The sequence below is a fragment of the Streptopelia decaocto genome (assembly GCF_964273445.1).
Source record: "Streptopelia decaocto genome assembly, chromosome: 1".
Lineage (NCBI taxonomy): Eukaryota > Metazoa > Chordata > Aves > Columbiformes > Columbidae > Streptopelia > Streptopelia decaocto.
The window spans coordinates 14,262,278-14,277,391 of record NC_138663.1 but is presented as its reverse complement, the minus strand read 5'-3'; the positions used below and the strand labels follow the sequence as shown (position 1 = coordinate 14,277,391).

Here is a 15,114-nt window from a genome sequence, read left to right as displayed (position 1 = left end):
GTTTGACTGGAACAACTGGGACAGCAGCTGGTTTTGGTGAACTTCAGTGCTGCTGTTTACATTTCCAATCTTTGTCTTTCGAGCTTCTAAATATCTTCAGGGACGTGTCCTTATCTGCAACTGTGGCATAGGCTGATCTGGTGGACACTCGTGCTACTTCACATGTCAGGATGAACAGGAGACCTCCAGAGGTCCCTCCCAGCCAACAGGCCACACTGGGGGTGGCAGATGCCTCCTTATGTGGTGCCTCCTCATGTAAGTCTTTCAAAATATGGAGACTGTTCTGGCATGGGACATGATGCAGGGTCACAGATCTTGGGGCCCTTAGGCCATTTAGCTGCAAGTTGGCCAGTGCTTCTTTATGAAAACATAAATAGGTCCAGTTAGAAAGTACCTTCTTCATCAAATCTGATTTTCCTGCTTTTGCTGACCAATGGTTTTGAGCAGTGAAACACTTCTGCATCAGTAATCAGTGATAGGGCTGGTTAAGGAAAGCACCAAGGAAGTGTCTGAAGGACATCATCTTGTGGGGAATTTGACAAGTGTGGTGGACAGCATGGACACGGGCATGCAAGTTGGGTTGTCTCACCAGCACACATTGTAGTAAGCATCAGCAGTCAAGAAAAAGTCAGCCTTAAGATGGTGCATGTGGGAGACGGTGGAGGCAGGTGAGGATGAGCCTTGCAGGGCCTTGGAAGCAGGGAAAAAGCAGTGATACCATAACTATCCAGTAGACTAACTTCAGAAACACAGAAAATTCAGAGTAAAGATTAGATTGAAAGCAAATCAAAGCATGCTGAGATATGGGAATAAATCCAGCCAATTTTCATTTTGCCCTATTCATGCAAAGCAATAGCTTAACAATTGCAGCTAGTGAATAATGGTATTGGTAGTGCCAGATTAAAATAAACTGGTTTTTTGTTCTCCTTGGGATGACCACAGCCCCGGAACAGAACTTGGCTTCTTTCCATCTGGCAACAGGCAGAGGGTGTTTATTTAGGAATACAACAGTTTATTTATGGTAGGCTGATAGTCCCACTCCAGTTGCAAACAATGGGAAACAGCTACTGTTATGAAGTGGCTCCATTCAAGTGCTTGCAAGTGTCCCATGTTCTATTATGTGGGTGATTCGAGAGAAAACTTTGTCTAATGAGGGTTATCAGATTTGTGAAAGGATTTATTTTCTAAATTAATTTTTTCTCCCAAATTAGTTAACTTTTCAGTGTTCTACTTTGTGCAAGGACACACTAAATGTTTCATATCCTTTTAATCTTCTTTTGAATACAAAATTAAACTCTGCTTTAGTTCTAGACCCACAACTGATGCTTCCATGGTAACAAAGATGAATATCCAACAAGTTGCTGTCATTTGGCCTTTTTAGTTACAAAATTTGCACAGCAAGCTAATTTGTCCTTATAAATCATTTAAGTGTAAACACAGATGAAACAGAGAAGAAATTTTAATCTTAAATTTGTAAAAGAGAACTCTACATCTACATAGGGAGATATGCAGCATCTCCAGTTTAGGGACAACTTAATACAGTTAGTTTCAAAATACCGTACATGTTCGTTCCACATTTGTTATCACTTTAGAATTATTAAAATAAAAAAGAAGAAAAAGAGAAAAAAAATACTTGTAAAATTCAGTCCTTATGTACTGGAAAAATATAGACTACCATTGCAAGTGTAAAGCCTTTAATTTGGGAAAGAGGCAACACAGTATGTAAATTGTACTTTAATTCTAGAGGCTTGGATTAAAATCCTGGGTTCAACCCAAGAGAAAATGAGTCTGATGGTTTCAATTCAGTCTCTAATCTGTTCAAGCCTTATTACAAAACCACAAAATAATCCAACACAGTCAGCAGCCTCCTGGATGTTGAACAAGGCTGACAAGGTAGTTGGAGGTAATGCCAGTGATGGACCAGCTCCTGTGGAGCTTCTTTTGCTCCTGGAAAATTTGGCTGAGGGCTCTTTGAGGTTATTCACCCCTCAGCAGCCCATTGAATGGAAAAAAACCCCCACATAGATGTGTTTTGAGCATCTTTCTTATTCTCTTTAAAGATAATGAGCTTTTATTACTGGTTCCATAGGTATGTGGAGTTAAACCCCTGTCTGAACTTTTCTTCTGTGTAGCTGTTTCACATGAAATTCAAAGCTACTGTGAACAGAGGTTGATTTGAGCCATATATTGTGTGTGTTATCAACACTCGAAATACAAATAAAATACATATTTGTAGCTACTGTGTAGCTGTCAATAAAAGCATAGAGATAGTTGTATAGAACTAATGAAATAAATGATGCTTTCATAAAGGGTTGATCATACAACACTGTATAAATAATTATGTATTCAACCTTTTGCCAAACTGCCCATTTATTTATCTTAACAACCTAAATGGAAACTCCATCAGATGTACTTCAGTAAATATTCTGTTAGAGGGCAGAAGGACATACAAACATTAAATGATAATGGGGTTGTATGTGTTTTGTGTTTACTTTAATAGGTGGCTTTCATCAAGCAAGAGATTAGTAATTACATGCCCCACTATCAAGTATATACTCACATGTAACTTAGCACCTGAAAAATATGTAAGGTTTATAAAAGATTTTCCAAAGCTTGCATGCAATTGTAATAGCTAGCTCAGAAGGATCTGTTTATCTGTTTCCTAAGAGACAAAGGGTTATGTATAAATTTGAATTAAGTTTTAACCTGAATATTTATTTTTAATGTATTTACTTGACTGCCCACAGATAATAGGAATTTATGGCAGATTGCTTGACAGATAAAGGACACTTTGTTTCTGTTCAGCAAATGAAGGAAATTCTGAAAGGCAAGAAGCAAAATAAACAAATTATTCTTAAAATTCTGATGTTAACAATATCTGTGAGCACAGAACAAAAGCCATTTCTCAGTCAGTTATAAATAACTGCATAGTACAAACAGTGCTTCTCAAAGAGAAGTAAATATAAAATAGTTTCATTAATTTCTACTAGTTATAAAATATTTTATGTGTAAATTATTCTGCCTTTTCAGTGGCAACAGCTGCATATATGATGCACTGTGCATATGGTGCATTAGCAGAGTAAGGAGACTTGTGACAAAATCTATTTTCTGTGATAAATCATCAACACTTCAGAATCTTTCTATTGCTTTGACCTTTCTTTGGAAGAAAGACACTTTAGCACCAATTTGTTTATCTTAGGAGTTGAAACAGTCTTTAAGTTTTTATAGTGTGTTTATTTCTTTAAGTGATATTTAGTCCGTGTTAATAAACATAGAGATGTTGTCATTCAACTATAAACCAGAAAGTCTCTATACGAAAATCATACTTCATGTACTCAGACTTTTTTCTAACAATATGTAGGCACCTCTACAAAGGCAGTCAAAAATTACATTTCCAAACATAAATTAATTGCTAAGTTACAGGCAACCACATGTGAAAATCATCAACATAAAAATTTCACTTGTCCTTTTTTGCCATTGATATATGACAAAAGAATTATAGAATATGACAAAATGTGTTATATATTTTGTTCATAAAATCCCATAGACAAAGATGTATTGGGCAGTTTTAATTTCTTCTCACTTCTTTCTCTTTGTTAAAAATGTAATTATATCTACTTATGTGGCACCACCATGACCTTTTTAAACACAGAAGACATGATCATCATACTTTCCATTGGCGTATTATGAAGGGACTCAGAGACAAGAGGGCACTGCATAGACAATACTGAAAAGGTCAATGCAATTTGGCATTATTGTACTTCTTTTTCAGATGTTGAACTGGAGGATGCAGAATTTTTCTAATTAATAATTTCTTATTTCATCTTTCACTTTTGATGTGACCAAGATTTCCCCTCCGAAAAAAGCGTTTGAGCTAATTATTACTTTTATGAGTATTTGTTTTAGTGCAAACAATTTGATAAAAAATCAAGTTCTCAGTTTGCATTAAGGGCGGGTGGATCTTCTTTAGAAGCTTCCAATATCTGTTTCAGCCACACGGATTTTGCAGACTTACCAGTTTATCAGACACACAAAAGTAAGATGAGAGAAAGAAGAAAATCTGTGCTGGAACCCAGCTGTGCTCCTCATAGAACAGCTTCTTCCAGGCTGATGCTCCTGGAGAGCTGCAGTAGTCAGGACATGTTGGGGCAGACACGTGGCTTCATTTGGTGTTGCTGAGGCCATATATACAAAAATGCAATAGGAAAAGTAGATGTGTTGGGCTTGGGGCAGCCTCAGGACCCCTGAGACTGCTGTATCACCAGAGTTAGTTGCCTAGAGAGCTATTTGTTATGCTATTCAAATTAAATACAGCAAATAGAGCCTTTTCACTAATACTCTTCAGGCCCAAAGTTTATTGTATGGCAATGCATAGCAATTTTACATACAAACACCTCTTCTGCCTAAAATTCAGGCATGGAGATCTGATGTGTTTCACAGCAAGAAATTCTTATGCTGACAAAATACCCATAGCAATTATTTGATAGACTACTAAAGTTATTTGTACACACAGTTGTGTATGTGCCAGACATAATGACATTCCTTTCAGACAGAAATAAACATCCAAAGATATGATGCATGCCTTTTCTATGCAAACACAATTTTACAAAGGTCTGTAGTGCGTTTGTAGGGAAGCAGGTACAAGATTGGGATGCAATCATCATTGGGAGCAGGCCAAGAAAGATAAAATATTACTGTATTTTTTTGTTGTTTTCATTTTGTTTCAGTCATTGATGAATCATTAGATAATGTACAGCTCTCTCTGAGCTCTGACAGTGCTTGAGCAGGACACCTTACCTACCTGATGTAACATCACCTCCCATATGCTCCTTTTGTCCACAGCACAGCTGCCAGTCGGAGGGAAACTCCATCTACTTCCATGGGACAGAAGGCAGCGAGTTCAATTTCGCCACAACCCGGGATGTGGACCTTTCCACAGAGGATGCCCAGGAACAGTGGGCAGAAGAGTTTGAGAGCCAGCCTAAAGGGTGAGTGACCCTCACCTGTGTAGGGCCATAAGACTGGAATAAATAGCAATACAGTAGATAACAGGTGATTGTGGAATTTAGGAAGGAACAAGTCTGGAAAGCCCAGGAGGAACAGTCTGTCTCCAGACCATCCTGTGACCAAAGTTTTTAATGAAAAATTGGCATTCAAAGAGTACCTGTAAAACCAAATACAGCAGGGACCGCTGCAAGGGCACAGAAAGTGAAGAAATCATCTAGGACAGCAAAATTATTACTCTTACCAAAACATGAGTGAGTTTTAGGGGGTGGGAGGGGAAAGGGTCTTGGTAAAGACGTATCATTTTATATACTACAGTATACAAATTTGACAATGTGGTCTTGATTCTTTTTTATTAAAAAAAAATCATTAGTTGTATAAACCCCAGGGCAATGAGAAACCTATGCTGTTAATTTATGGGTCCCTACTGAGTGTTGATTTGAACCTATGAAGTACTTCAGATCATTAGCAGCTGATTCAAATGCTGCCTATGCTGTGCTGAAGGTAAAGAGCACCTTTTAAGAAATACATGATAATGTGTCCCATGGACACGTGGTTTATTTGGTGCTTACAGAAAAAATATTCACTGTGAACTCTGTCCCAGTTTGAATAATCAACCCATGGCACAGCGGGCACTGTTGCAGTCAAAGGAAAGAAAACGAATCCACGTGTGTTGTGTGTTGTGTGTTAGGTGAACGTGTGGGATACATTTGAGATGTTCTCTTGGTCTCTCTTCCATCTTGAAAAAATGGGAGGGGAGTGTTACCCAGGACATCTGCCCTGTCTGCAGACCCTGCCTTTGCTGGACCAGGTGTTTAATTGGGCCAGACCCCTCATCATCAGCTGCTCTAATCAGAATACCTCCTTCATAGACAATGAGTAAACTTTTAAAAATTAAATGCAGTAGTAGAAACATGGAAATATTGATAAAATGCTTATACCTTACCCTGGTTGGCAAATGCACAATTTCTTTTGAATTAGGAGTGTTACATTTTCACTGTCACACAGTGTCTCACTGCAACCTGCAGGTCTCATCACTCCCAGCTCGGAGCGGGTCAAGGTGCTGCCAGCAGATGCATTTTGCACCCCCACACGGTGTCACCCTGCATCCAGTCCCAGGAGCCAGGTCCTGATCTGGCCCCCTCCATGTAAAATCTTGGTGGCATGGCAGCTTGCCCTAGCAGAGGGGAATCTTTATTTTCCAAAGCACAAAGCAGCCAGCACAAGGCTTCATAACATTTTTTTTCTTTGCACATTTTATTCCATATTAGAAACTTCTTTCAGTTGGTGTGATAAGAAAGGGGGTTAAAATTGCATGTAGCCATGAATACACACTGAAATCAGAATACATCCCCATCATATAAAATTGTCACCACCATTGTCTTTGCAACATTTTGGCTTTGTTTTGGGAATTGTACACAACTGCAAACAGATGAGCTTCTTTAATTCCTTCTTAGAGGAATATTTTTGGATGTTATTTGAGCTATATTTGAAATATAGTTTTACTGTATTCAAGTAGTCACAGAAACACTTTATACTTGAGACAGAGCTCACAGGCAGTTCTCAGGCTCCTCTTTTTAACAGCAGGGGAGCCTGTCAGCTCTGTTAGCTCTCAAGGGAAAGGCGAAAGTGTCCCTCGTACAGGAGAGCAAGAGGAACCTCACGTATAGGGGTCACCACCACCTTCCTCTGCAACAAATCCACATGGAGGTGAGACATCTGAAAGAGCTCCGCAGTGAGGGCAGAGGAGCCTATCATTATTTTTAATAAGCATTTGATTGGTATTTTTGGCATGTCCTACCTAAAGCAGTAGGTTACATGGACAGGGGTTGCTGTTGTTAGTACCATGTGTCTTCCCACTGTCAATTTACGCCCCAATTGTGTAAATTAGGGCCTGATCTTAAAAGTGCACAGATCCACACATCAGGTTGCTTCTGGCTCCTTGAGCAGAGACATTGCAGCTTTGGACCTCCATGTCCGGTAGATCTAATTTAGATCTGTATATCACTCTATCATCTCTTTGTAAAGAAGAATTTCAAGAGTCATGTGAGGGATAAAGGAATAGAAATGTAATGTTTAATCAAGAGTGTCTACATCTCTGTCACATCATTGTCCAGGTTCCTTCTCCATTATCCTTGCAGGCAGTATTTTGATATATTTGTATTAAAGTGCCAGTTTTTTAACATTTTAGAACTTTCTGATTTTCACTTCCAATGCTACCTAAAAGGAGAGGATCCCTGGAAACATCCATGATCTGCATCATTCATGACCCTGAGTTGTTTTGTGGGTCACCACAGAGAGTGTTTTAATTGAGCTAAATAGAGCATACAAAAGATCAATGGAGCATTGTGAGATTTTGTCGTGTAAGTGAAAGTAGGCACAACTGTTTAATTCTGTACTTGTCTTCAACCCCAGAGACCCATTTTCAAAATTGTATTTTGATTATATTGCACATTACCCTTAAAAAGTCTGCATGACTAAAATACTTCTCTCAGAATTAGGGTTAGGTTAAACTGTGCTTTCATTAACATATTTATTTTTATACCAAAAACGCTTTTCAGTGATGCTAAGCTCACTAGTTTCTGTGTAACTGGCTGACAGTTTTAAAGCAGGATTTCCAAACAGGCACGTTGCTGATATGTCACAACTCAGGTCATTCAGGAAACTGACAGATTTTAAGAAGATCCTAGAAATACATTTTTAAATAGTTGGAACACTTAAACTGATAAATAGACTGTTAATTCTTGAAATGACAGTTTCTGAAATTATCATATGGCATATTGCTACTAGAGATTGTTTCTGTTGGAATCAGACAGGAAAAGGCTTTGCCTTCCTACAAAGGTTTCTGAACTTCAATGTTTTCTCATTCATCCTGAATCCCACTTGCTCGTTAAATGTTTAGATTATCAGTATTCAGTGATTCTAAATAATTTCGTTGCTTTATCAGACTTATCATTTTAAAATACTTTATTATTAATTAATTAAGCCTTCAACATGAATAATAATGTATCAGATGAAAATTATATACAAATTTTCAATAGTTCCTAATCTTTCAAAATATTTTAATCAAGTTTTGAAGAAACCCATGCTTTCATGATGAAAACATATTTTCAATTAAAAAATATTTAATTGGAAATTCTGCAACAGCTCTTTTAATTATCACTGAATAAAAATAAGAGAAAATGCTGCACAGAAAAACTGAGAAAGATCGTATCATCACATATTAAAAACACAGCAGTCTTTTTTCATATTCTGTTCATGTGTTAGTCAAAAACTGTTACCCTAAATGCTCAAAAAGATGAAAAGAAAGCATTTTCAGCTATTACCTACATATTTAATGACTGTATAGTAAATACGGCGTGTATGCGCCTTTTCAGGTTGCATTGATCTATAAACATTAGATTATATGAAATGAAAGAATGCAATCATATTTTAAACATTTTTATGCCAGAAAAACAATGAAAATGATAGAACAACACAACACTAAATATTCGGTAACAGCATCCATTAAAAGCTTCATTTTTTTTTAGTAATTCATGGTTTTCTGCCAATTTGTTTAAAATATTTACATTTACTTGGCTTTATTTGACTCAACTAGGTTTAAAAACTGGCATGGAATATGAAAGTAATGTCATAGAAATCATATTTGAAAAACTGCATTTTATTGTCCTCTGTGTAAGAGTAGAAGCAAATACTTTTGTACTTACAAAAGAACTTCTAGAAAATGTTCTGTATGAGTTTATCAGTAACGTGCTGCTGCACATTCTCCACCCACTGTTGACCTCTCCAGGTGGGACATCTCTGGAGCCGTCATTGGTACTGAATGTGGGACACTTGAATCTGGCTCAGCTATGGTATTTCTCAGAGATGGAGAAAGAAAAATATGCACTCCATACATGGACACTACAGGTTACGGGAACTTAAGATTTTATTTCAGTATGGGTGAGTATATATTCCTAATGTAGTACAACACGTGGGGCATGTGAGGTTCAAATTGTGTAGTGTGTATAGAACAATTTTAAATACTCTTTCAGAAGATGATAGCTTTGATCCATTACTCTGATGCCAATGAGGATGTAAGACTGACCTCAGTCAGACCAAGAATTCATCCTTCTGGATGCCCACACAAGTGTACAAATATGATAGGCAAGTAAATAGGCCTTCCAAAGATCTTGTTCCAGATGGCACAGTCCTGCAGATGCAAATCTTTATGAACGAGATGGGGCATTCTGAGTTTAGTAGCATTACTCCCATGGATTTATCCAGCCATTTCCAGGTTAAAACAGTTTAATGTAGAAGCTACACAAAGGTGTAAAACTTCCTTTATAGTTAGAGGAGATACGGTCAGTACAATTATTGGAAACCCATCAGCCTACCATGACATAGCTTTGCTATGGGTGAGTGCCATGGGGATGGAGCCAGGCTCTTCTCGGTGGCAAACAATGATAGGACAAGGGGTAATGGGATCAAGCTGGAACACAAGAGGTTCCACTTAAATTTGAGAAGAAACTTCTTCTCAGTGAGGGTGACAGAGCACTGGAACAGGCTGCCCAGGGAAGTTGTGGAGTCTCCTTCTCTGGAGACATTCAAAACCCGCCTGGACATGTTCCTGTGAGACCTCACCTAGGTGTTCCTGCTCCAGCAGGGGGATTGGACTAGATGATCTTTGAGGTCCCTTCCAATCCCAAACATACTGTGATACTGTGATACCAGCTGTGCAGCTCCCTGGAATCCACTGACTGCATGGCTTGGAGCTCCCTTGATGTGATGGAAGCTTAAGCACCCAGTGCACACATAGGTGTGGGTTCACTCTTGTTCGATCCTCAGACAGGTTTTAATACATAAGCACAGATTTTTGTTGCCACTGGAGGTGTCCAAGTGTATCTGAGACATCAGCACAAGGCTGGCACATATAACCCAGGACTTGGGGGAGAGTCACAGCCTGCTGGAGTGGCAGGTAGGTGAGGCAGACCCCTCCAGAGTATTTTAAATGATCCTTGGTATTAGCGCTTAATCAACTGAACCTGCCTGTCATGTCCACAAGATCCTGTAACAGCTCCATAGTTTAATAATTCTTCATGTGAAGAAGCATCTTCTTGTCTTTTATCTTCTGATTTGACTCAGTGCCTCTTACCCCAATATTAGAAGTGTTAGTCATGTCTTTGTCATCCTTACCACACCGTAGGGTATTTATAGGCACCTGCAGTCATATCCATGTAGGGTCTGGTGTTAATCCATCAGAGTCAACACAGTTGTACATAAGGATGACATAGAAGTAGCACGGAGGTGGAACAGCCTTACCTGGTTGAACCCATAGCATAGTTTCTGCTCAAAAGCTCTTACTATATTCATAAATATTTTCCTCTGGTAATCTATTGGCCCCGGTTGAGATTCACACAGAGTGTGCTAATGGTGCTACAGTCTTGGAGGAGGAATGTCCTACACGTGGCATCCCTAGTGAAAAGCACTGCTTTGGTGTTAGTATCATCTGTGGACATTCCCTGCTATGTCAAAGTACAACCTCATGGATTTACTAGGGCTAAGAAAGAGACCAGGAACAAACCTGTCCTGGTACTTCCCCTGCCCACTGTTGTTGTCAATGCAACTTCATTAGTTCGTTGTTGTAACAGTCCAAAATCCCTATGCACATGGTGATTATCATTCAGTACCTCACGGTGTTTTTCCAGAACTTTTATTTTGCACATAAAGGAAATTGCATGAGATTATTCTCTCAACACCATGTTTAGAGGAGGTGAGGATTTTTGCTTAAAAGTAGAGAATAATAGAAAAATAAAGGAGGAAGCAGAGACAAAACTTGTGACCTCCACAAGCAACCTTCTGTAACAACAAGAAAAAACACCCTTCATTTAATGACTGGAAGACCTCATGTTGTTGTCCTAAATTGTCGCACATCTCCTCTGTGTTACATGAATTACCAGTAAAGAACAGGAAAAAGAGGATGCTTTTTCCCAGTTCTTCCAAGCATTACAACACCTGCAAGCGAAACAGGAAAGAAAATTGCTCAACCTTCTGAACTTAGGGGAGAAGTTGTCAACACGTGTAGGCACAGAGGGCAGGGAGATATTGCTTGAAAAATGTGTTCTGTTTGTACTTGTAAATTAAATAAATAATAGTTTAAGCATTTAGGCAAGCAGAATATTTGAAAGGACACATATATGTTCCTTATTACAGTATAATACACATCAAAGGTGCACATATTATCTAGTTCTCTGGACTGCTTTCCCTAGTCCATTCCAAAAACTGGCCATCCGTAGTGAAAAAAAGCAGAGGAAGTGCTTCAGTTATGCAGGTGCAGCCTTTTTAATTTACAGACTTTTCAAAGGAGCTTCCTCATCTGGGTTTGTTTGGGTTTTTTTGTTGTTGTTTTTGTTTTAGTACCTGCAGTACCCACAGTGTACAGGCAAACTATGTTTCAGTTACAGATACTTCATTTCTAAAACTTTTTTCCAGAACACCAAACTGGTGTGATGATGTCCATTTCATAACTACACTGTAGAACTCAGTGTCCATAGATGCCAATACATCTGCTCTTTTGGAGGAGGTTAAAAGTGGTTTTGGTTTTACTGATATGAAGATATTTCAAATGCTGTCCCATTCCAGTGAAACAACCATGTTACACAGGTTTTGTCTGATACAGTAGACTCCATCACTTTTAGGATATGGTGTAAACAGTAGAAGCAGCAACACAAGAAATAAGGTACACAGGAGTCTTCCTCGTTTCCTACCAACAGCAAATTCTCAGCTGCCAAACTATCAGCTGAGAAGTATTTAAGAGGACCCCACATATGATGTATGCGGCTGCACAGAGTGTGAGCACTAAATAACAGTTTACTGATGAGAACTCAAAAATCAGAGCATTTCTAGGTAAATAGGATTTAAAGCATAGGGAGAAAAGTATTGCTTTGGGCACAGCATTTTCTATTAAAAATATTTTGATAAGGTGATTAAGAGACCTACTTGAGGCTTTCATAATTGCCAACCCCCTTGATTTCTGGCATGGTGTATCTGATCAAATAGTTCTTATACACTGTGTCCTTAGGACTGGAGTACTTTTGTTTCATATCCTAAACTAAATAGCATCTGGCTGTAATTATTTTCATAATTATGGCTGCATAATATGATTCCACTTTCCAATAACAAGGGCTTCAATTAATTCTTTTCTCCCCCAAATATGTGTTGTACAGGAGGAACTTGTGATTCTGGAGAATCCCATGAAAATGATGTCATACTTTACGCCAAGATTGAAGGCAGAAGGGAACACATTCCTCTTGATACCCTGACCTATGCTGCTTACAAGGTAAATCATCTTAAACAAAGTTGGAAGGTGGGATGGATAGATCAATCCATTTTTAAGCCATCACAACAATGTTGTATGTTACATTCTACAGGGGCTGTCAAACATGTCCTTCTCGTGGACATAAATCACGGGCAGATGTCACAGTGACAGGATGCCTTTGCAACACGGCTCTGCAGTTATTGGTGTCCAGAGCAGTACCGCAGCGCTGGCTAGTGCTAGGATAATGGGAAAATGAGCAACAAGTAAAACTTTTCAGCCATCAGCTGAAAACTTTGGTGATAACATCTTCCTGCAAATAAACACTCCTGTCTCCACCCAAGCTCCTGGTGGCCATGGCCTGATACTCAGGAGCTACATTCTGAGAGCGTCAGTCATGGCAGGATCAGTGGCTGGGAGGAGAGTGACTTGGAAATGCCTGGGTGTCTTTCCCATGCCTGGTGCAGGAATTTTCACGTTTTACACTCTTTATTTCCAGTTTAAATACAATTGTGTGCCCTCTTAGACAATCCGTGGAGATGTGGGCCTAGTCACCTCAGCCATAGGACGCAGTTGCTGGCAGTGTGCACTGGCAGCTTCTCTTCTGCTGGTCCTACAGCCTCCTTACAACCATGTCCACCAGCCAGGCAGCACAGCAATGACCTTGAGCTTGCTGTCAGGATCCTTCCTGTCTAGGGCAAGGAAACACTTAGACCAGCCCGAGTAACCAAGCCCTGAAGTGTCCTTACCCTGCTGCTGTAAAAAAGACAGCAAAAATTTATATGTAATATGTTGACACGTGGGTGCACCAGAGATTGAAATCCCATATGCTTATACAGTCTGTGGAAAATTTGGCAGTAAAGGTGCAGCTGATTACAAGCACAGGTCTATGTGCATTTTCACTGTAACTCTCGCATTCAGCAAGCAAAGTTTACGGCAGGGTTTGGCCAGAGTTTGGTTGAGTCACTTGCATTGTTTCATTGTGCGTGGCTTCCCTCCTCGCCTGCTTCCATGTGAAAGATGGGGTAGAACTTTTTTAAAACGAAGGAAACTGTAATTGTAAAATAATAAAAAAATAATTGGGGAACTTGGGGAGAGATAGGATCTGAAATTATGCTGAATTCATTGTGGAGGGGTTTTTTTTAAACAAGCAGTTTTAAAGCTGACATCCTCTTTTGACATAATAAAGTTCTAATTACGTTGCTTTAGGACAAAGCCTAAGCTCTGTAAGGCAGTGCTTTCATTTATTTCCACGACATAACATCCTCCCTACAAGCGCCTGTGAACTCAGGCTGTTACTCCATTCTCACGTATTCAGCCTAGACATGTCGTTACCCTGCATTTGCTCTTGTGGGCTGAAACGCTGCAGGACAAATATCATCTTCCATTGTCAACTGAGCACTGACCAAATAAACAGGTACTTTTCAGAACATAGAAGGTAGTATTCTCTACAAGGTCTTTACAACCAAACAAACTGATCCCACTAAGTTGATATTTAGCACCAGTATCAATCGTCTTAATAGCTGTAGATATATTATAAAATATTTTTATTTGGGATCTTCTGTGGAAGAAGGTGGCTAAAAAGCTTATGCAGGTGAAGTAATGACAGAGAAAAGCACATTTGGTTCAAGACATTTGAAGTCTCTTTTCTATTTTAAATAGTACCTTTTAAAATATTATTTGTTTTATTTAAACCTGATTTAATTTCTTTTAAAGGTTCCATCTCTGGTTTCTGTCGTCATTAGTCCAGACCTGCAGACTCCAGTAACCAAGTTTTGCCTGAAACAAAAGAGTCACCAAGGCCACAACAGGAATGTCTGGGCTGTGGACTACTTTCACGTCCTTCCAGTGCTCCCTTCCACAGTTACTCACATGATCCAGTTTTCCATCAATTTGGGTTGTGGAACTTATCAACCTGGTAACAGGTACAACAGATGAGATTTGTCTTTTGATTATTGTCTTCATAGCATATTTTGGTTTATAGTATCTATATGAATATTTTTTTTTTGTCAGAAACAATGAGGCCAATTAATAATGACAAATATAAACTGCTCAAAAGCTAAGGTTTCTCCTTATCTCCACAGGCCCAGGTTTATATACTCCATATGCAATGTCTATTAAACAGCTTTCCAGATCAAAACTTGGTTTTCTTAGTTCGTTATTCTGAAATATGCTCATGATCTAGAGCGATTTTTTGCTCCAGTTTCTAATGGGTATGAGATTTACCTTTTAATACTGTGTAAGGACGAAAGTATTAAAGGCAGCAGCAGAAACCTGCCCTGTTGTCCTCCCAGAGATTACTGGTGCCACAAGCAGATCTAATTCGTACAAGACTGGTGATAAAAGGCCCTCATCTTGTTGATCATCAGTATAGGGACCTCACTGCCTGTATATTGACCACTGAACTTCACTTTTACTGGTTTCGCTTTGTTTGGACATTCAACATTATTTTTTCCATGGAGTTAATTGAAGGAAAAGGGAAAGAAGAGAGTCATTTGCTGATTCATATTGTGTAGAGTATTAGACACGTTGGTTGTAAGGGCCTTTCATAAGTGAAACCTGCTGCTGCAGCCGGGATTGTTACCGGCATAGGTCAGGTCAGCCATGGCTTTGCCTATCCGCGACTTGAAAACCTCCATGGATGGACGTTGTGTTGCCTCTCTAGGTGACCTCCTCAAGTGAAAAAGTGTTTCCTAATGTTCAGTCCAAACCTCTGAAGCCAGGTCTTTATGGCCATTCTACTGTGCCTGCCAGTAATAAGGAGAATTTGGTTCTGCCTCCCATGTGAGTGCCCTCTACACCATCACAGGCTCACC

At 39.2% G+C, this 15,114-nt stretch overlaps 1 protein-coding gene across 2 annotated transcripts in view; it reads left to right on the top strand.

The window, feature by feature from the left end:
* The window catches only part of RELN (reelin), a 287,210-nt gene that overhangs the window by 168,348 nt on the left and 103,748 nt on the right, over positions 1-15,114 (top strand). For both annotated transcript variants that reach the window (XM_082063244.1, XM_082063243.1), the window contains exons 11-14: positions 4,843-4,988; positions 8,795-8,946; positions 12,210-12,322; positions 14,015-14,223. In XM_082063244.1, coding sequence (XP_081919370.1) covers positions 4,843-4,988; positions 8,795-8,946; positions 12,210-12,322; positions 14,015-14,223 — 620 coding nt within the window. The remainder of the gene's footprint in view (positions 1-4,842; positions 4,989-8,794; positions 8,947-12,209; positions 12,323-14,014; positions 14,224-15,114) is intronic.